The sequence below is a fragment of the Euprymna scolopes genome, chromosome 2 (assembly GCF_053919585.1).
Source record: "Euprymna scolopes isolate OS-2025 chromosome 2, ASM5391958v1, whole genome shotgun sequence".
NCBI classification, from domain to species: domain Eukaryota; kingdom Metazoa; phylum Mollusca; class Cephalopoda; order Sepiida; family Sepiolidae; genus Euprymna; species Euprymna scolopes.
This window is the reverse complement of record NC_136483.1, coordinates 20,976,048-20,998,785: the sequence shown is the minus strand read 5'-3', so window position 1 is coordinate 20,998,785 and position 22,738 is coordinate 20,976,048. Positions and strand designations below refer to the sequence as shown.

General features: G+C 34.3%; 1 protein-coding gene across 1 annotated transcript in view; it reads left to right on the top strand.

Moving 5' to 3' along the window:
- Positions 1–22,738, top strand: part of LOC145289608 (uncharacterized) — a 194,307-nt gene that overhangs the window by 55,984 nt on the left and 115,585 nt on the right. Inside the window, exons 12-16 of the mRNA XM_080136424.1 lie at positions 2,203–2,389; positions 6,977–7,081; positions 10,308–10,521; positions 13,008–13,183; positions 19,246–19,464. Coding sequence (XP_079992550.1) covers positions 2,203–2,389; positions 6,977–7,081; positions 10,308–10,521; positions 13,008–13,183; positions 19,246–19,464 — 901 coding nt within the window. The remainder of the gene's footprint in view (positions 1–2,202; positions 2,390–6,976; positions 7,082–10,307; positions 10,522–13,007; positions 13,184–19,245; positions 19,465–22,738) is intronic.

The window sequence follows — 22,738 nt, the reverse complement described above, 5'->3', positions numbered from 1 at the left end:
TATAATATTAACTGACTCAAATGAGATAAACTAATAAGTACTAATAAATACTCAGAAAGTAATACGAGGTCAATGTAGTTTACTTGAAGCATTGTTTAATGTGTATATAAAAAAACTTTAAATTTATAAAAGGTAGAACAATGCAGAGACACAAACTGAAGCAACTTTGGATTATTTTTTTTTTATTCCATTTTCACCCCCAAACAAGGCACAGTGCCACTTTGATGTAGGGGGCTATTATCGGGGATATAAGTTGCATGGATATTATGTAGGGAGTTGAGCAGTAAGATGTCTGTTCACATTATACTTGAAGTTCTGCATGTCAGTACGGTTGGGAAAGCAGGAACACGGAAGGGAGTTCCAAAGTCTAGCAGTTTTGGGGAAGAAACTATTAGAGTAGAAGGCTTTCTTACACCTAGGGATTTTTACTGTGTAGGGGTGGGATTTTGCTGCTTGTCGTGTTTGTCGGGGGTACTTATGCCTAGGGGGTACAAGGGCTTGTAGTTCATCAGAGCATCCACCATTAAAATACTTGTAGAACAGGCAGAGAGATGCAACATTTTGTTGATGGGACAGAGGTTGAAGCCTAGGTGACAGTTCAAAACCTACCAGGTTTGCTACTCTCTTTTGAACCCTGCCCAGAAACGAGAGAGTAGAAGCAGATGCACCAGCCCAAATGTGACAACAATACTTCATACATGGGCGAATGGTGACCTCGTAGAGGTACGTGATACTTTCATGTGTAAGAAACTTTCTAGCACAGTAGAGAGAGCCCACCTTCCACACAGTGGCCTTGGCAATGCTCTCAATGTATCTGTTCCAACTCATGTTTCCTGTGAACGTTAAGCCAAGGAGTTTGAAAGAAGTACTTTCAGGTAATGTATGTTTAGTCATAGGTATTGGTGTTCAAGAAGGTTTTTGTAATTATTGAAGTGTTTCTGACATTGCCTTAGATATGTGTTCATTTGTTTTCACCTCGTGCCTGTTATAGAGTGTGGTGTCATCAGCAAATATACCCATCTCAGAGACAATTTTATCAGAGAGGTCATTTATGAATATTAGGAATATGGATTTCTGAAGTCATGTGTGGTTGGAGGACCAACCTGGGGTGTTCTACAAAAACGGTCTCCAGAGCTGCATAAACCGATGGGAGAAATGCATAACTCTGGGTGGTTCCTATGTAGAGAATGACTAATAACTGTGCCAAGTTTCATTGCTCTACTGCTATGCGAAGTGGCTCAGGGGCATTACTTATTGCACGCCTCTCGTACACCTCCAAACACCCGTGCAACGCCAGGCCCCCATGCTAGTATTATTAGTATTTACTCACTAGGAGTAAACACATCATCAAAGATTTCTCCTTGAGAACAACCTGTGGCGTTCTCTGGAATCTAGTAGTAGTAGTAGTAGTTTGGTTTTCAAGTGATATACTCAGGATCCCAAGGGTCTTCTATATCAAATTTATTGCGGTTTTGATTGATAGGGTTGGAGCCTTCAAGTGTTTATTAGTTTTAGCAATAGTAGCAGTAGTAACAATAGTACTTGTATGTTTTCTCGATAATGACACAGTCAATATCTCAAGGATGCTTCATGTTATATTTGGAGTTCAGTTTTGGAATGTATAAGTGCCAAAAAACAGACAGACAAAAATTACTCACTTATAATATAGACTCAGACGATACTCCACCAATGAATGCCAGTTGAAAGAAGATCTTCTACAAAGAAAAGTTGGTGCTTGTCCAGAATTTTGCTGAGGTTAAAAAACAAAGATAGAGAAACATCTGTACAATGTATTTACCCATGGCGGAAAGAAATTGATCAAGTAGTTTTAATTTTATAAAGAAAATTATTTTTACATGAATTTGAATTTCTCCAATATCCCCATGTTAAAAATGACTTTTTAAAATTTTATAAGTTTGAATTATTGTGAGTTATTTCCCTTGTTTTCAAGATGGCGTCGTGACGTGGGCATTCTTATTTAAAAATAGAAGTACTTGATCAATTTACATGATTTTTTAGTGTATGATATATTTTTTCCGTCACAGGTATGTCATCATACAGATTTTTCTTGATTTTTCTTTTTTTATATAGCAGGAATTTTGAATAAGCACTGTAATTTTTACTAAAATTCTCCTCCATTTTCCAATTCTGTATCAAAGTTTATTCAAACAATTTTTATTTTGTTCTTTTGCTTTATAACAGGAGTCTTCTGGAGATGGAAACGGGCCTGGCAAAAAGTCAATGAAGAAGAAACTGTGGCCCAGCAATGTCGGGCAATTCTTCAGCAGCAGGTTCTGAGGGCCATTTTCCAAAAGTGGCATTCCAGAACACAAAGCACCTTGGCAGTAAAACCTCTTGTACAGCGCTGGCGCTCTCAGTTGCTCTTGCAGTATGTCATCTTCTTTTAGGTATCTTGTCCCAGACGGACACTAACCTACCTCAGACACCCTTGAGCAAAGTGTTCACCCTTATCTCAACCCAAATCCATCTTTCTCAGTCCGTTCTATCTTTTTGTTCTGCTTAACCTGTTTTCCAACCCTAACAACTAATGAAGCCCTCTCTCTACCACTAACCGTCATGATACAAAACTGCATCTGATAATGAGGCCTAAATTGGGGAGTTTTTGAGAATGTGGAGTCACTCTCTCAGTTGCTATTACTCCCAGATCCACTCCCACCCATGGTAGAAGTAATTTATGGGTTAAATAAGATTTATTGATTAAAAAGTATTTTAGGAAGATATTATGCTTTGCTTGAAGCATTGTGTGTAGTGTGTCAGGAGCTGAACTTTTTCAATTTGAAGTTAAGTTTTTTTCAATTTGAAGTTAAGTTTTTTCAATTTAAAGTCAAGCTTTTTTAATTTGAAAAACTTTTTCAATTTGAAGAAGCTTTTTAAATTTGAAAAGCTTTTTCAATTTGAAGTGAAGCTTACTCAATTTGAAGTTAAGCTTTTTTAATTTGATGTAAAACTTTTTCAATTTGAAGAAGCTTTTTCAATTTGAAGTTAAGCTTTTTCAATTTGAAAAGCTTTTTGGTCCCCCAACAAAAGGAGAGTGGATCTGTAAATTCACCCTTGTCTGTTCATTTGTTCATCTGTTCGTCTGTCCGCACTTTTCTCAATAACTACGCCTTGGGATTTTTTGAAATTTTGCACAAACATAAAACATGATATGAATAAAAAAAATTGAAGAACGGGTTTTCCAGGAAAACTCCGGTTGCTCCCCTAGCGGTGCCTTTCTGGTTTAAATGGCTAAAATTGACACTTTTGAGCTTATAAAAAAAAATTGTTGCCTTGGATTTTTATCAAACTTTCTGAAAACTTGTAACTAACTGATTTCTATATAATTTTGTTTGTCTATACTTCGCGATAACTCTTTAGTGTGGCCCGGGGCTCTTTTAGGGCTAATAAAAACACTACATTTCTGGGACTATTTTACCATATTTGTCCAAAATTTTCTGTGTATGTCTATTTAGCAGTTTTGCATAGTGCTGAACTCAAATTTAAATATGTTAAGGCCTAAAACTGCACCGTTTGTTGATTTTCACCAGCATTTGACATCCCCTAGGGACTTTTGGGGCTACATATATATATATATATATATATATATATATATATATATATATATATATATATATATATATAATTTAAAGGAGATTAGAACAATAGTCTAAAGAGCTGAGTGTATTTCAATGTAACAGTGAAATTACTAGTTTAATATAAATACAGGAAAGAGAAAGTGCTCGTTGTAATTTAGATATATAATAAGCTCGATAGGTAAATATCCTAGAGCTAATTCAATATTAAGTAATGTGATTGATAATTTAAAATTTAAAAATCAAATTATAATTAAATTAAAAATAAGGTAAAAAGCTATAGCAAACATCTAAATGAGTATTTTAACCATAGTTCCTGATTTCAAAAGGCGAAAAATTAAAAGATACATCTGCCTTACTTTTAATGCTAGGTTTATTTATGGTGTCTTTTAAATTTAATAAAAAAAACTTCAAAATTTGCTGACGAGGAGACCTTGCTTATTAAAAAACTATATGTAATTATTGTACATAACTTGATGTCTACGCCAATAAAAAGCATTGTTTTCCGAAACGATCGTACAGATAATTGATTTTGTTGTTGTTCCTTCTTATGAAACGGATTTTTAATTTAATTATAATTTGATTTTTAAATTTTAAATTATCAATCACATTACTTAATATATATATATATATATATATATATATATATATATATATATATATATATATATATATATATATATATATATATATATATATATATATATATATACTAGCAGGCCGCCCAGCATTGCACAGTCATTTTTTTTATGCCTTGTTCACTGTGCACTCACGGGGGACCACGCATGCTTCCCTTGTTCAATTTGAAGTTAAGCTTTTAAAGTTGAGTCTTTTCAATATTAGCGCAAAATGTTGATGCTTAATTTATATATATACCTTAAAATAATTAATACTATCAGTTATGAACATGTATCCAAACACCTGATCAATGGTGTTGCTGGAATCATTGAGTAGTACAGGGTCTGTTAGCATCATATAATTTACTCTAGATAATCCAGTTGAGGTTGATTAAACCCTAGCTTGCATTCCAATGACTGCTATGACCTTGTGTCACTCTTCTTTCGTAACCACAACCATCTTGAAGCTGTTTCTGCCATTTCCATGGTTCCAAGTTCTGTTAATGTCAAACACCTTAAATTAGGTGATTCAACTTTAGTGTCCAGATGATTCAACCCTTCACATTATAATAATAATAATAATAATAATAATAATAACCTACATTTCGTTTAAGCACTGTTATTATCTAAGACACCCCCTCTAAAAATATACATAAAAACATAGCATAAAAACACCCTATTTCATGTAACCCCCCCCCTACACCTACAACACATATACACATAGGTTTAATTGAGCAATTTCTTTCCACCAACCTACCTCCTGTCCCCCCTGAGAATTTAAACACACGCACTGTCCACATGCATTAAACCTACTATGACAGATATGCGATATACATACATCCATTACATAATGCAAACTACTTTCCTCCTATATCACAGAAACCACTTCTAGTTCCCGCAGAAAGCCTTAACAATCTATTTCATTCCTAATGAAACTATTGCTAGACGTCATGTCCTATCATATTACCTAGCACCTTCTCCACTCTTCTGATGAGAAGCATTAGGTTTTGAAATGCCATAGCATAAAGAGTCTCCACTTACCCAACACCCCTAAATAAGTGTGTACCCTTGTTGAATAAAGAATAAATCTATATATATTAATATGTACTTTTTATACCTTCATTTTCCAATCTTGTTTTTCTAAATAAACTTCAATACAATTTTGTTGAGCTTTGTATTATCCCAATAAGTTTTCCTTTAAAGAACTGATTTAATTCTCTTCCTTTAACTTCCATATATATATATATATATATATATATATATATATATATATATACTAGCTGGCCGTCCGGCATTGCCCGATCGTATAATATGCTTAAATATGATATTTTGATTGATGCGGATTTTGTATTTATTATTATATTATATTGGATGAAATATATAGTACTGATTTTAAAAAGTAAAAAAAAAAGTGATTCATTCATCATCACCGAGAATCGAAACCAAAACATTTAGCTTACAAATTATTCTTCCCTTTGACGTTAATGCTTGAGCTATGAAGACATGTTTACTGCAGGCTAAACATAACAAAATAGCTATTACGTTGCGCATGTATATTTATAATGCTGTCGTTCACCCTTCACCTGGTAAATTTTATTTCTTTAATTTTCAACTTTTGTACCGATTTTCTCTAGTTAAAACCTAAATATAAAGTTTCGCATGGGTTCAAATACCCTATATATTTTCTGTAGACCTAAAACTTACAGAGGAGTTTGGTAGCCAAAATGTTTTTAAACAAATATATATATATATGCATACATAAATATATAAAGAAAGAGGTTTGTGTTTGCTATAACCTATTTACGCAAATATTACGCAAGTATAAATCATGTAGTATATTTGCATGAATATAATTACATGTAAAAGTTAACTAAAGATGATCATCTCATAAGAAAACCGAAAAAACTAATAGGGAATTAATGAATGTTTAAAAGAATATGCAAATTAGCTAGATCTTTCGTAGAGGAATGCAATTTCACGACCCATATATAACAAAGTTGTATTTTCTTTTTAAATAAATGATCATATATAAGCATTTAAACATATTTTATAACCGGGCAATGCCGGGTGGTCTTCTAGTATATATATATCTTTTTCTTTTTGTTGCTTCAGGATTACTGCAGATCTCCCCCCCCCCTCCTCTTTTTCCACTTTTCTTCTTTGTATGTCTTTGAAGCATATGGTCGTACAACAGTTTTCCACTTTTCACACAGTTCTTTGCGTTATTGTTGCATCTGTAAAATTTTTCAACCTACACCAATTGGACAACAGAGGGCAGATAATCCAATGTTACATTGTGTAATACTCCTCTCCAGACTCGTAGATAGTTGGATCAGTTTTGAAGCCTCATCTACTCATAACAACTTCTGATCTCCCTATTCTTGCTCTCAAGGAATTGCGTGTTTTCTACTGAAGCCACAGTGCTTCTGAACTGAAGAAGAGGTCCTCAGAAAGAAGAGATTCCCATGTTAGTAGAAGGGGAGGGGGATTCTCTAGCTATTTGGTCCACATCCATATTCTGGACTCTTCCTGAGATGTTGTTAGGTATTCAACATGGCAGAGGAAGCTTCTCCTTGATTTAATCATTAGGCTTTCAATACCCAAATTACTGAGAATTCTGACCAGAGAATAAGATGCAAATTTCCTGCATCCCACCCTGATCCTATCTTATTTATCTGATTATTTGTAATCCAATTATGCCACAATGCATTTCCTGGATAGAACAATGAATTTACAGACCAATAAATCTTTTATTTTATTCTTCAGTGTCTTCCGAGCCTGGCACTGTTTCTTGTTAGAGAAACATCAACGGTCAAAGAATTGTTTGCAATTACAAAATTATCACCTGAGGCAACTCTTTCACAAATGGAGGTAAGCATTGAAATATACATCTTGACGATGTGCAGTTTTCATCTTTTCAGGTGTTTTTAACATCATACTAACTTCTCCAGTAAGCTATACTTTTTTTTTTTTTTTACAAGGTGGTCACCACTTATCAAGGCCCAGAAGCCACTCGGGGATAAGGGTTATTGCATGTACAGTATGTTAATGTTGAGATTTGATAAAGTGTCTACTTAAGGGGGCGGTTCATCAGGAATTTGTTTATGTTGGACTTGAAGAAATCCAAGTTGTAGTCAGGTGGGAAACAGGCAGACGGAACAGAGTTCCACAGGCATGCACTTCTAAGAAAGAAGCTTTGTTTGTGGAATACCAGCGAAAATGCGCCACCCAGCTCTATCCCATCAAGTGAAAACCTATTGGGAAAATCTCCATATAATACTGAGCTGTATATGGACTAATGATCCTTATATTCCCTTAGGAGTAATTGAAAGTGTTAGTGGCAGGTTAGTAAGAAGCATGCAAGGAAGCGAAAGCAAATGGAAATAGAACACAAATCCAGAGTCAAAATTATATTACATATATTCTTTTTTTTAATTTTATTTTGTTTTTATAAAAATCAAACAACTAATGAAGAAGGCAGAAATAAAGAAAGAAATCTTTATAATTATAAAACTCAAATGACCTTGTAACGGGTGTTGTAACCGAACATCTGGTTTACGACTTCCAGTTGTACATGTGTACATAAACATAAACCCATAACAGCATAAACAAACAATAAAATGTATTGTTTTACTGTGTACATTTTCAGCGTCCCAATTTTTTTCGTGTTTAAATTATCCAAATAAACAATTGTTAATACTTTCTGCTTTTTTTTTTTACATCGTTCATTTCCGTATTACGTGTAAGTTATTTTAAGAGCATTTTACAACGGCAATTTACCCACTGCCTTCCTTGTTTTTAATTTATTCTCCATTTTTTAATATGCCTTCCTTAAAAAAAAACATTCATACATTTTCTTCTACACTACTAACATAAATAAATAATCCCGAATATGTGTATTTTTTAATTTACGTTACAAATAAATAATCAATGCGACAATAAAAAGTATTGTTTTACTGCGTATGTTTTAAGTGTCTCAATTGTTTTTTTGTTTTTCGTTTAAATTAAAAGATATATCAAAATTTAAATTTAACCTTAAGTATTATGGTATCTGTTCAGTGCACATTTACCTATAAGTATGGCAAACCACTTATAATTCAATGGCTATAAGGTTTTTTTTTTTTTCAAAGATCTCTACTGTGTAGGGGTGGGACTTTGCTGCTTATCGCGTTTGTTGGTGGCATTTCAAGGGTGTACGAGGGCTAGTAGTTCATCAGTCAAAGGTTGATTCTAGACTGATTTTTAGTTTCTTCAATCTCTTGCATGTGGCATTCACCTCCGTGGACACAACTTCCCGCCCAAAACACAAGTGTTAATTTAATTGGATGATAGGTTGTTTCCAAAAATACTTTTGTTGCAATATTTTTGATATAGTGAGAAGGGTATGATCACCGAAAATTTTAAGGTTCCACTTATAGACACTTGTGATAGGAATTGACGAATCAAATAGAGCCATGTTCTGCTAGCCACCAATCAGAAACCAGAGTTGTTCCATAAAAATATTGAATCTTTAGCATTCCAGCACATAATCTTTTTGTGTCAATACGAGAAAGCTCTTTTGCTTTTTGCCTGCAAAATTATAAAGTCCAGGACCTGTACAGAACAACTACCCACTGAAAATTCTTCATTTCAAAGACTTGTACAGAATAGCTACCCATTGGAAACTCTTCTTAAATTAAACATGGCTTCTAATTCAAGAACTTTGAACTCATCCACTGCAAGTCTAGATGCTGATGATGAAACATGATCGTTGGGTGATTTGGTGATGCCCGGGACAGGAACATTATACAATGTCCAAACGATTAAATAACATATAACTAAATGATGCTTTTGGACATTTACATTTAACATCGAGTAACAAAAGTTTGATGATACTGAACCTGTGGTGTTATTTCTGGCACCGCACCATCTCCACTTGAGCAACTTATTATAGTATTTTTACATATTGTGTCATCATCCCCATTTAGATATGCAATGGACTCTTCTGATAAGTATGTAAAACTTTGACTCCAAGCCACTGAAGGAATCAAGTAATAAGTCTGACTGTGAAAGTCAGTAACGTCATTGTTACCATGTCGAGGATTCATTCTAGCAGAGATGAACTATTGTGACTGATGGTGCCTTTTCTTCTGTCGAGTTGAGGTCTGATTTCAAATGTCTTTATTTTTGGATGCATGCTGTTTGGAATTGCACTGCCAGATTGTCTCTTACTTGGAACTGCATGGAATTACTATCTTTCAGTTCCAAGGATCGGCTTTATATGAATCAATGTCATGTTCACTTTCTTCTTTAATTGCCTTTTTGATTTTTCCTTGCTATATTTTATTCCTTTCTTCCCAGAACCTTATTACGTCATCTTGTTGCATTTGCAAATAAGGCCAACTTGTCATTGTTTCCAACCTATTATTATTATAATAAATTTTTTATTCAGACTGATTTCCTGACATTCTTTTAGCCCATCTATGCAAACTGCATATTTAAACTAGCTTATGTACTCATTAGCAAATCGTAGGGCCCAATGTGTTACACATTCTTCAAGGTTTTATTTGGAGAGAATTTATGGAGAAAGAGACAAAAGTAAATAATTATTTACTTCTTAAATGTAACTTGCTAAATTAAGAAATGAGTTATGTAGACAGACATTGTGGTAACAATCACTGAGATTATCAGTTTTCTACATTATTTGGCGTGTCTCGTTTGTGTGACTTCCTATAGAGAACTGATGTTAAAACATTTGTTTCTCTAACTTGAAAACGTGACGTTATGTTATTGCTCGACTTTGTTCTGTTTATAGCATTTAATCTGTTGCTCTTGATTTGTCACCTATCTTTCATTCAACCCCAAAAGAGTTTTGTTTTACAGATTTGGGTTATCCTGACATGCACTAAGGTGACTCCAGTCAAAATTCACACTAGCTAATTTAATTGCTCTTGACATAGAGTCCATACTATGCAACAGTACAGGAGTTACACTGGCAACATTTTATGACTATAATATAAGCTTATTCTACTTTTCAACATGTGTATTTGTCTTATTTATATATCTCCCTCTGTGGACATAGCAGTATAATGATAACATTTCTACTTTTTTCTTTCAGAAATTTATTCATTCTTCGAGAAAAAGAAACCAGTCTTAGTATCCACCATTGTCACCGATTCCTTAGAAAATGTGTGCTCGGTTGGCGGTTGGTCATACAGAGAAAAAACAAAGCTGAACATTTTCACCAGTCCTTGTTGCTTCAAAGATTTTTCTCCTGGAGAGAAAAAACAACACATAGTTTACGGTGTAAGGCTATGAAGGAAGCAGTGCAGGTAAGTTGGATTGCATAAGCTTCCATCAAAATAGTAGTTTGAAATTTTTCTTAAGAGTTCAAAATAAATTTTGTAGCCTAGTGGGAGATTCCTTTTTCTCTTCCCTGCAACCTCTTTCCCACAGAAAAGACATAGTGAGTCTGTCTCTGTTTTATCGTTATTCTCATACCAAGTGCTCGTCTGAGCTCCAATCTCTGGTTCCCCCTTGCCAAACTTTTACGAAAAACACTTGAAACCACTATCAATAATTTCCCAAACTCTTTATCTGTGCCTAAATCAAAATGTAGATTCCATGAACAAAGCTTCTTTCTTAGAACTGCACGCCTGTGGAACACTCTTCCGTTTGTCTATTTTCCAGCTGACTACAATTTGGTCGTATCCAAGTCCAATGTAAAGAAATTCTTTATGAACCGTCCCCTTAAGTAATCTGTTGAGAGTTGCATCGTGACTGGAAGGGGTTAGAAACAAACATAAATTCTAAGGAGGAAAAATAAAACGTGTGGACGGTCGAGAGAAGAAAACTTTTTGAGAACAAAGGAAAAGGAATTATGGGATTTTTACAATCAAAGGGAGGTAATAAAAAGACAAACGTTATTATTCAACATAATCCAAATCACCAACTTCCCACTACTAACGATTACTATGATATACCAAAACCAAAACGTAGATTCCATGAACAAAGCTTCTTTCTTAGAAGTGCATGCCAGTGGAACTCTCTTCCGTCTGCCTGTTTCCCACCTGACTACAACTTGGATGTCTTCAAGTCCAACATAAACAAATTCCTGATGGACTGCCCCCTTAAGTATGACACTTTATCAAATCTCCAATACTAACGATTACTACGATACTATCCTATTGACTACTGTACACTCATTAACCCTTATCCTCGAGTGGCCTCCGGGCCTTGATAAGTGGTGACCTTTGAAAAAAAACAAAAAGCTCATTGCTGTATACTCCACGAGCATAGGATGGCCTAGATCTACATACATCTAGCAAATTGCACATGACGCTAACTATGATCCTGAAGATCTTAGGCAGCTGATGGAAGACAGGGAAATCTGGAGAGAGAGAGTCACATTGGTCAGGGCAAGGAGCCCGACCAGATAAATAGATAAAGGACAAAAACTGTCATTTTTTGCTCTTAATTGATAACACTACAGCACCTTTTATGCAGGTTGCAAGTGTTCTTGCAAATGGTTTCATATGATTTATGGGTTGCATTATTGACATGTCGATCCTAATTGTTACATTTCAACATTGTGTCATAAATGAAAGTTCATAATCTTACCTTGTGTCACTCCTGCATGTTTCTTTGATGTGATCTTGTCAGACTGAGAAAATGCTGCCTGCAAGCAGGTTCCTTGAAAAGATCAAAACAAAACAGTTGAAGACAGAGGAGGTTTATTCTACTGGATCTTTTGTCCCAAATTACTTACCAGTAGGGGCCAGGAGTGACAGAGAGAGATTGATCATTGCTGTTCAATTGTGTTTTATAAGGACATTTTTTTACAATCGATTCACACTTCTTGTGCCGCCAAGGAAGTGATGATTCTCTCACTCTTTCTACAAGCCACGTGATGTCACAACCTTTTCTATCAATTCCCACAGTCGAGTCAATTCTAACCTCAATGTCACTGGATGCACTGCATTTTCTCTATTTTCAACTAACCGAATTATATACTAGTCGATCTATTCACCCAATATTCAATAATATCTACTTATGAAATTGATTTGTAACAATGTTAGAGTGGTAGACTGGAAAGTGGGGATAAGTCTGTAATAACAAGAACAACAGTAAACGTGTAGGCGTTATTTTGCTTGGAATACTGGTTCATGTGTTACTTTATAGTTTTAAAACAGATCCTGCCTTGACAGAGTACAAAATAGACTTTGTGGCTTAGTGGGGGATGCCCTTTTCTCTTCCCTGCAGCCTCTCTCTCACAGAAGTGACGTTGCAAGCCTGTCTTTGTTTTATCGTTATCTCCATGGCAAGTGCTCGTCCGAGCTCCAATCCCTGGTCCCCCCCCCTCACCAATCTTTCATGATAAATACCCGTCTAGCTGAAACCACTGTCAGTAATTTTCCCCACTCTTTATCTATGCCTAAATCAAAACATAGATTCCATGAACAAAGCTTCTTTCTTAGAACTGCATGCCTGTAGAACTCTGTTCCATTTGCCTGTTTCCCACCTGACTACAACTTGGATGTCTTCAAGTCCAACATAAACAAATTCCTGATGAACTGCCCTCTTAAGTAAGACACTTTATCAAATTTCCAATACTAACGATTACTATGATACTATCCCATTGATTACTGTACAATAAGCCTTATCCCCGAGTGGCTTCTGGGCCTTGATAAGTGGTGATCTCCATGTAAAAAAAAAAGGGGGAGGTAATAACAAATAAGGGAGGTTACTCTGAATCACTTATTACAATGTTACATATTTCTTCATTATCATTTTGTTTCCTTTTAAAACACATTTCCAGCATAGTTGTCGTACAGTGCAACGCCATTTTTTCAATCAATGGCGACAAAATGCTATTCAACAGAAAATCCATCAGAAAAAATCTATCCAACACATTGAAAAGACCCACAGACACAACGTCTTGACTCAAGCTCTTGCCAGTTGGAGGCACCTGCTCAAGATCCAAGTCATTGCGAGGTAACTAATGTTTTTATTTTGTTTCTCAATTCTTCAATGATTCAAATTATTTAGACGACACTCTTGAGTTGAACTGTTCTTTTGAGTGTTATTTTCATAACGTTTTAGTTGATGTATCTTCTGATATTCTTCAGGTATATCTTGTCAAAGTTTCTGTCAAGCTCGGGAATTTGCACAGAATTTCGAATGGAACCCTTTATTTAGTCCACGGAGTTAGCATGCTTTCGTTCCATCAGCAATGTACAATTGTATTTTCAATATCGCCTACATGACATCCAGAAGAGTGTGACTTACAACTGAGTTTTACCAAGTGTCTTATCCTTGTAGACAATTCTAGTATGAATTTTGCAAGACGATTTTTTTTAATTTTTTTTTTATTACATTTTCACCCCAAACAAGGCACATTGCCACTTTGATGTAGGGGGCTACTATCAGGGACATAAGCTACAGGGGTACTATGTGGGGAGTTGAGCAGCAAGATGTCGATTCACGTTACACTTGAACTTCTGCATGTCAGTACAGTTAGGGAAGCAGGAACCCGGAACGGAATTCCAAAGTCTAGCAGTTCTGGGGAAGAAACTACTGGAGTAGAAGGCTCTCTTACATCTAGGGATCTCTACTGTGAAGGGGTGGGATTTAGCTGCTTGTCGGATTTGTCGGGAGATTTACGTCGAGGGGGTACAAGTGCTTGCAGTTCGTTGGAGCATTCAACATTAAAGTACTTGTAGATGCAACATTTCGTCGATGGGACAGAGGCTGAAGCTTAGATGATAGTTCAGGACTTATCAGGTTGGTGACTCTCTTTTGAACCTTGTCTGAGAGCGAGAGACTAGCAGCAGATGCACCAGCCCAAATATGACAGCAATACTCCATACATGGGCGAATGATGGCCTTATAGAGGTGCAGGATACTTTCGGGCGTTAGTAGCTTTCTACTTAAACCTATTCTTCTCTTTAGATGTACATTCTAACTATTTAGTGCTGTACATCACTATTTATTACAAAATTACTATATATATATATATACTAGAAGATGTACCTGACGTTGCACAGTATTAAACATAACACTAAATTCCTTTAAAAAATTAAGTAAAAAAAAAAAAAAAACGGGAAGAAACTGAGACATGTGCATGCGAGTATTATGGTTTTTTTTTATCAGCTCAATTCTTGTTAGTAAAAAAAAAAATATGCGAGCTGAGCTCGAAACCCAAACCTAAAGATAGTGAGTCAAGTATGATAATCATTAGATCGGCTTACTATGATCTTTAAAAAGTATTTTCAAACCTTATGAAACAATTTACAAAAAGATAAAAATCCAGTGACATCTACGAGCCATTTTTTAAATTTTTACCTATTAGCAGCTTTTTTATATATATATTTTTTCCACGTGTCTGAATACACTATATACTAAATTTCAAGTCTGTAGATAAAAAACTCGTTGAGTATATAGGTCGAGAAGTGTCCTCACATGCATTCTCACTTATATATATATATATATATATATATATATATATATATATATATATATATATATATATATATATACTAGCATGCTGCCTGGCGTTGCATAGTCATAAGGTACGCTTAAATATGATATTTTAATTCATGAAGATTACATATTTATTATTATAAAGACAATTCTCTATCGATTATTATATTAAACCTAATATATAGTAGTGAGAGCAAAACTAAAAATATATATATATATATATGGTTTTATGATTGTTGAGCTGGATTAAATCCGACGATATGAAATAAAATGGAGGTGGAAGGACCTGGATACTCAACGTTTCGTTGAGTATCCAGGTCCTTCCACCTCCATTTTATTTCATATGGTTTTATATATATATATATATATATATATATATATATATATATATATATATATATATATATATATATATATATATATATTCACTAGTCAATCTCTTTTAAAAGATGGAATCGGCCAATCGTAGAAGACAAGAAAAAAGCAAGCAAGAAAGCAAGCAAGCTCCACAAAGTTATATATATATATATATATACATATATATATATATATTTATATACATATACATATATATATATATATATATATATATATATATATATTACTATAATAATTTTTAAATACTTACCGACATTAGTGTTATTGTTTCATAATGTTTCATCATTTCTTGAATTGAATTCAGAAAAAAATTATATATATATATATATATATATATATATAGTAAGTTATGAAAATATATATGGCAATTAAACTATATAGAATATCTCGCGTTTCATTCTCGTGAGAATTACTCCAGGCTTATGCAAAAAGTTGTGGTTAGCGCGCCTTTTTATATACGCACATGCTATTGAATTTTTCTAGTTAGCCAATCAGCTTTCTAGTTGCCGGTTTGACTTCTTTAGATTTCAAAACCAGATATTATGATCATAAAAGTATGTTCAAAAACAAAAAAATATACTGAATAAAAGCAGTACTTGCAAACCAATACTGGGAACTCAAAGAAAGTGGACGTTTGCCGATAGTTGAATGGAAAATATTACACAAGCAAGTACATGTAGGGACCTGGACGATGCATGTAGATTATGCCTAAATGAAAAATTTGCTATCCTATTCTTTAAAGAATCCCAACATCTATTAAACTGTAGGAGAGAAATAGAGAACAACTGTGTGTACAGGATAAACTTTACTCTAGGATAGCAATACGAAATACTCTTAACATTTAAACCTTATCCTCCAGTGGCCTCCGGGCCTTGATAAGTGGTGATTCCTGTGTAAAAAAAAAGGTGACAATAACAATAGAAAATAAATGAATAAATAATAATAATAATAATAATAATAAACATACATTTTCATAAATAATTATATATATATATATATATATATATATATATATATATATATAAAGTACCATAATATCCGAAATATAGAATATAACACAAAATAACATATCTACCTACACTTAGCTTGAAAGTAGGTCAGCTTACTACAACAAAAAATATCTGCCCTTCCCATACACACAAAGGAGATGGTTGAACCTGAAGACAACTATTCCTTTATTCTGCAAATGCCCTCCCATGACTGATTAGGATGGGCGCGGCGGCAACTAGAAAGCTGATTGACTAACTAGAAAATTCAATAGCATGTGCATATATAAAAAGGTGCGCTAACCACAACTTTTCACATAAGCCTGACGAATTCTCACAAGAATGAAATACGGAATATTCTGTGTAGCTTAATTACCATATATATTTTCATAACTTACTACCTAGCTTTATGCATGTATCAAGCACTGTTGAAGTAAATACTGGAAATTTATGCATAAAATTATATCTTTGTATATTAATTTATGTGATTAATTGAAATAGTTATATATATATATATATATATATATATATATATATATATATATATATATATATATATATATAATTTTCCCTAAATTAAAGAGAAAGATTCCCAAGTTTGATAAGATACAACTAAAGAAGGTTTGAGGTTACATCACTCAAGATGAGAACAGTAAATACCCCTGACAAACCCAACAAGCAGCTAAATCTCACCCCTTCACAGTAGAGATCCCTAGGTGTAAGAAAGCCTTCTACTCCAATAGTTTCTTCCCCAGAACTGCTAGACTTTGGAATTCCCTTCCGGGATTCTGCTTTCCCAACTGTACTGACATACAGAAGTTCAAGTGTTATGTGAACAAACATCTTGCTACTCATCTCCCTCCATAATGCCCCTACAACTTATGTCCCCGATAATAGCCCCCTACTTCAAAGGTGCACTGTACCTTGTTTGGGATGAAAATTGAATTGAAAAAAAAAAGTAGTCTGAATAATACAAATAAAACGAATATTTTGATTCCTTAAATTTGCCAACTTTTTTCTGCTTCTGATATTCTTGCATTCTATCTTAGAGCTAGACTAAAAGCGGCAAACCTGGGCAGACCTTAAAGCTTCCTCCTGTGAGGAATTACCCTGTTTTGTAAATATCTCTAAGAGTTTAAAGTAAATAACATTAAAAAAAATATTTCCCCTCAATGTTTAAATATGCTGGCAAGCCTGTTTTCAAATACGAAATCGATTAACAAATTGGGATTTTTGCTAACAGAGATATTTTTGTAAACAAGTTAGATATGATAAAGAATAGTAATTTAGTTTTTTTAGATGAAATTGGACAGAATTTCGAAATAATAGCAAAACAGAAATTTAAAAGGGCATTTTTGTGAAGTATCAAATGAAATGTTTAATAGAATTTGATTTGTATTAATATTGTATGTTTCGTCTGTTTTGTTTGTAAGGTTTGAACTGGGTAAATACCCAACGAGGCATAGAACACAGAGGATATAATAATCTAAGCATTTTTTTTTTTTAGATTTAAACAGAAAGGCATAACAAATTAATAATAATTCAAATACATTTTAATGTGTAATTTATCTTTTTTAATGGCAAAAAGTATCTTATTTAATGGCAAAGCATATTTTTATAGACAAAAAAGTAATAAATTCCTGTTTTTTTTTAAATTAAACTAAAATTTGGCAACACAATTAGATGGAACATCATCGGATCTAAAAAAAGGTATATGCCCTTATTCTATCTACCTATCCATGCTACTCTAAGACACATTTAAAATCCTTTAACATAAAAGAGGTCTGTTCCTTTCTCAATATTTTAATGCAATTAAAATAAGTTTGAAAACAAAATACATTTTTACACATATTTCAAGAGGAGATAAAGGCTAAAAAACTGTAACTCAAATGACAAAAAAAAAAAAAAAAAACTCCCAAGGATTCTAGTATTCTCTGTATTCTTCAGGTTGTGGTTTAGATTGCACTTTCCTTTCTTGATATTTCCATTCTCTCTGACCCTTCAATTTTCTGGAGTAGCACCATTATTGTTACTATAAGTGACCTTTTCCATTGCTGTTTTTTTTTTACCACAATATGAGCCAATAACAGCGTTATTCAATGGATAGAAATAGCTGCTCATCTCTTTCATTCGCACATAGTAGTTGCCTCATTGGGTAGCGATGTTCTCATCAGTGCTGCTTCAGCAGTCATAGCTATGTTGATTTTATCTTCTTTCTTTTTATGGTTCGGATAATGAAAGCAATAAAAGAACAACAAATAACTCCATTATTTGCTGTGGTATTTGACGTTTTCTTTTGTTTTTATTACTCTTCTTATTGTTCATTCTGAAGATATTTTTGGCAGTGGTAACCAGCCTATTTTGTATTTTGGAGTACGTATTTGTTATGATTGTAACTCACTAGGAGTTCTCACACATGCCATCATAGACAATTACTCACTGGTACTAACCAATATTGTTCTCTGAAATCTGGGTGAGATTTCTAATACATGCTACCTTTTTTGATAAACTTTGCAAATGACTTTGCATTACAACAACAAACACAACAACAACAAAAGTTTTCTAATAGCAACGACCATTGATCTTTACTCGGATTTGGGTAGCAATAAGCATCCCCTAATCGAAAAAAAAAACAAAAAAAACCCGGGACTCGATTCTTAGCAACACTCTCCGCTGTAACCAGGTTCCATCAGGTTCTTGAGAACTCAATGGCTCGCCCCCCCCCCTCCAAACATCTTAACTCCCAGCCTTATATTATCTCATCTATGCAAATTAATGTGCATTTAGACCTGCTGATTCGTCGCCTTCGTCTTCCATCGCTCGGGTTTCGAGTTTGCACATGCAGCCCACCTCCGTGACTGCAGTCACATTCAATTTTCACTACACATCCCTAAGGTATTAGTTCTCTTCATACTGTTTCCGTGAAAGTTTGGTTAGAGCTGTCCCTCTTCAGTCTTTCCATTCTTTTTAACCTTTCACAGTAGTTGGTGTTGTATCAATCGAGGCTGATGACCTTTATCGAGGGGGTGGGACACAATTTATAAGATTTCTTGCAGGTTATTATTCTTATTTGTAGTAGTACTAGTATTATAAGTATTAGTATTAGTAGTAGTATTTTTTTTATAAACAAAATATGATACACTCTATAAAATCCACCTGAATATACTATTACCATTTTTCACCCACTTATTTTTCCATTTCTTCTCCCAGGAATCATTATAAAAATCGTTTGGCGATTTGGATGCAGCAAATTCTTGTTAAGTGGCACTCATTCGCAAAATCCACCTCCTGCCTCGCTGTACGTTGTCTACAGAGAAGACTTCATCTTGACGCTTGGACAAAATGTCCTCACACTTCAAGAGACCATACCTGCTGCTGGCAACAGGAAAACATTCTTCAAGAAAATGGTTCCACCGGAGAAGATGTTCAGTAAGAAAACTTCTATCTATACTAATCTGAGAGATGTGTGACTGTCTGCCCGTTTCTCTGCTAAGTACTTTCGTTTTATTAGACCAATGAGTACTTATGCAGAATATAGACCGCGTTATTGTCGGCAGATTCCAGGCAGATTATGAAAACTGCTGGAAGGTGCAAAAATGCTCAGCCAATGAAATCACAGCAACCGACAATTGGCAAACGGTATCGCTTGTTTATTAAATTGTTAGGTGAAAGTAAAGAATAGTTCAAATGCCTCTCCCCTCCATTCTAAAAATGGATTTCTAAATAATAATGCTATTATATAAAAAAAAAAAAATAACATGAAGTTTTCATTGGCACCTTAAAAGATTGGGCAGCATTTAAGAAAAAAAGCAAAAAATACTCAGTTGTCATTTGACATCTTGTGGTCTAATTAGGATTAAATATTATATATATATAAACTATATTGCCAGCATCTGCACGACTTTTTACACGTCTTGTATCTTTCATGCTAACCACCTCCCATTCCTTTTGCCTTTGGTCTTTATAATGTCTTTGTAGGGCTGCTGATTCGTTGATATGCAAATTAATGCATATCGAACTACATGCCCCATGATCCTTATGGATCATCTCGCATAAACACATGCCCAGGGCTTCCAAATACAGTTATGCTAGACACAGCTAGCCCACAGTATATGGCTAGATGCAGCCAGCACTCACTACACGGCCAGACATTGCTAGCACTTACCATCCAGCCAGTCGCAGCTAGCACTCCTCGGCGACACCAAATAAAAAAAAATCCGGCTTTAATTGTATTTTAAGTTCTTCATTTAACAGCGACGACTTTTTTTCAGAAAATAGAACCAGATCGCATGTTAAGTTCTTTGTTGTAAAGCGACGATTTTTTTTTTTTTTTTTTTTTTTACAGCAAATACAACCGAATCACATTTTAAGTTCTTCATTTAACAGCAGCGAATTTTTTTTCACGAAATCCAACAGAATCGTTTTTTTTTAAGTTCTTCATTTTTTTCTACTCCATAACTTGACGACGCCATTTTTCTAAAATCTGACTTGAATTGTACTTTACTCTTTTTTTTATAATTTGACGATGTTATTTCTCAACAATTCAACCTGAACTGTAAATTTTTCTTCTCTATAACTTGACGACGCCAGCTGTAAAAAACGAACCTTGTATTTAAAAAAAACTCTTTCATTTTTTGCTGAAATTAACTTGTGCTCTAATTAGTATAAGAAAAAATATCAAAATATATTCCCAGCATGTGGTCAATGTGTGCTAGAGTACCAACTAAAGACTTTAAAAGGTCGATTTTTAAGAGTATTCAGGTCGGTACTCCGTATTGTTTTCATTGGTTGCACAAAACAAACATGGCGATCAGTGAAAATAATACGGAAACCTTTCTCACATTTATCATTATTTTAATGGTAGATACTTGATTGAGATCAAATGTCTGCAACACCCTTGTCAAACATTCACAGCAAAAACTCGTCTGGCTACATTTACTGCAAATAACTTCCTTTCTTTCTCTCTGTACCTAAAGCCAAACAAAACTTCTATTAACAAAGTTTCTTTCTAAGAACTTCCCATTTGTGAAACACAATATCATAAGGCTTCTTCCCAGACAACTACAACATAGTCATTTTCAAGGCGTATACAAATACTTGCTGAGCGGTTTTGTTTAGTTCCACCCGTCGTTTCCAATCATCTCATCGTATTATTCATCATCCAACTGGCAATCTAATTAATCCTTATCCTCAAGTGGCTGTTGGACTTAGTGATTTCACATTAATACAAAATAAACAAATTTCAAATGAACACTTGAAGTATACAGTGAATTTCTATTTTTGTTAATAATATCTAGTTTTTAATCTAGATGTGTTTTTCATACTCTTATTGCGGCCAAACATATTTGTTTCAATGCATAAATGTTGTTAAAATGTGATATTTTCAGTCTGTAAGAACTTATACATATTAAAACCAATGTCAAAGTTAAGACGTGATTTATGTATTATGTTTCTTTTTACTTTTTGAGATGAAGATTGATAATTCATATTACTTGGATTATTCGGACTACTGTTCTCATTTTAAATGTTATTCGCACAATGTTTCGGCCGATGTAAACTCCGACCTTCTTCAGGTGTATCTTGTCAAAATACACCTGAAGAAAAAATACAATCATAATTATGATGAAATTCTTCGCTATTTTCGTCAAAATTGGAAATATTTTCAAATTTTGACCATTACAGAATTTGTGTGTCTTTCGTCCAACAATGTTTTAAAAAGAATCTCTTAAGGATTTTACTTTTATTTTGAAACAACCATCACTACGATGAAAATCTTCGTTATTTTCCTCAAAATTGGAAATGTTTTCAAACTTTCATCAGATGTAGGCAAATAGCTTCACTACCTTGTGGATTACTTGGGAAAGGCAAAGGCTAAGTTTAGAGTTCCGTTAGGCAGATGGTGAAGCACTGCAACATCCTTCCGGCAATTCCTGCAGCTGCGCTGGCTTCAACTATATTGGCTTCCCTTTCTATTGGACTTTGTCTGCAACACCGAGCAGTGGACCCTGGTAATTGAGCAAACCTAACAGCTGCTAAACTCCTGACTGACAAACAATATGGATTCAGGCAAGCCCGTTCAACAGCAGATACCTTAACTGTAGTTTCTGAACGTATATACCGTTCATTTGACAAAACAGGGGAGGGTAGAGCGGTAGCCCTTGATATATCTAAGGCTTTTGACAGGGTATGGCACGATGGTCTTCTAAGGAAAATTAGATCATATGGAATCACTGGAAGAATTCATAATGTAATTAAATCCTTCTTAAGTAATAGAAAAATCAAAGTTGTCCTCGACGGTCGTACATCTAAACAATATGACATAAATGCAGGAGCACTTCAGGGGTCTACCCTTGGACCTTTATTATTCCTTACATTCATAAATGACCTCCCTGATAAAATTGTTTCGGAGATGGGTATATTTGCCGATGACACCACTCTCTATAACAGATATGAGGGGAAAACAAATGAACACATATCCAAGGAAATGGCAGAAACACTAGAGGACCTCCAATCTGTAGTGGAATGGGGACAAAAATGGATGGTCACATTCAATGCTGCTAAGACTAAGCTTGTTTCCTTCAATAACTACAAGAAACCTTCTCTACCACCAATAGCAATGGCCAAGAACACATTGCCTGAAAGTACTTCTTTTAAACTCCTCAGCCTAACGTTTACAGAGAATATGAACTGGAATAGATACATT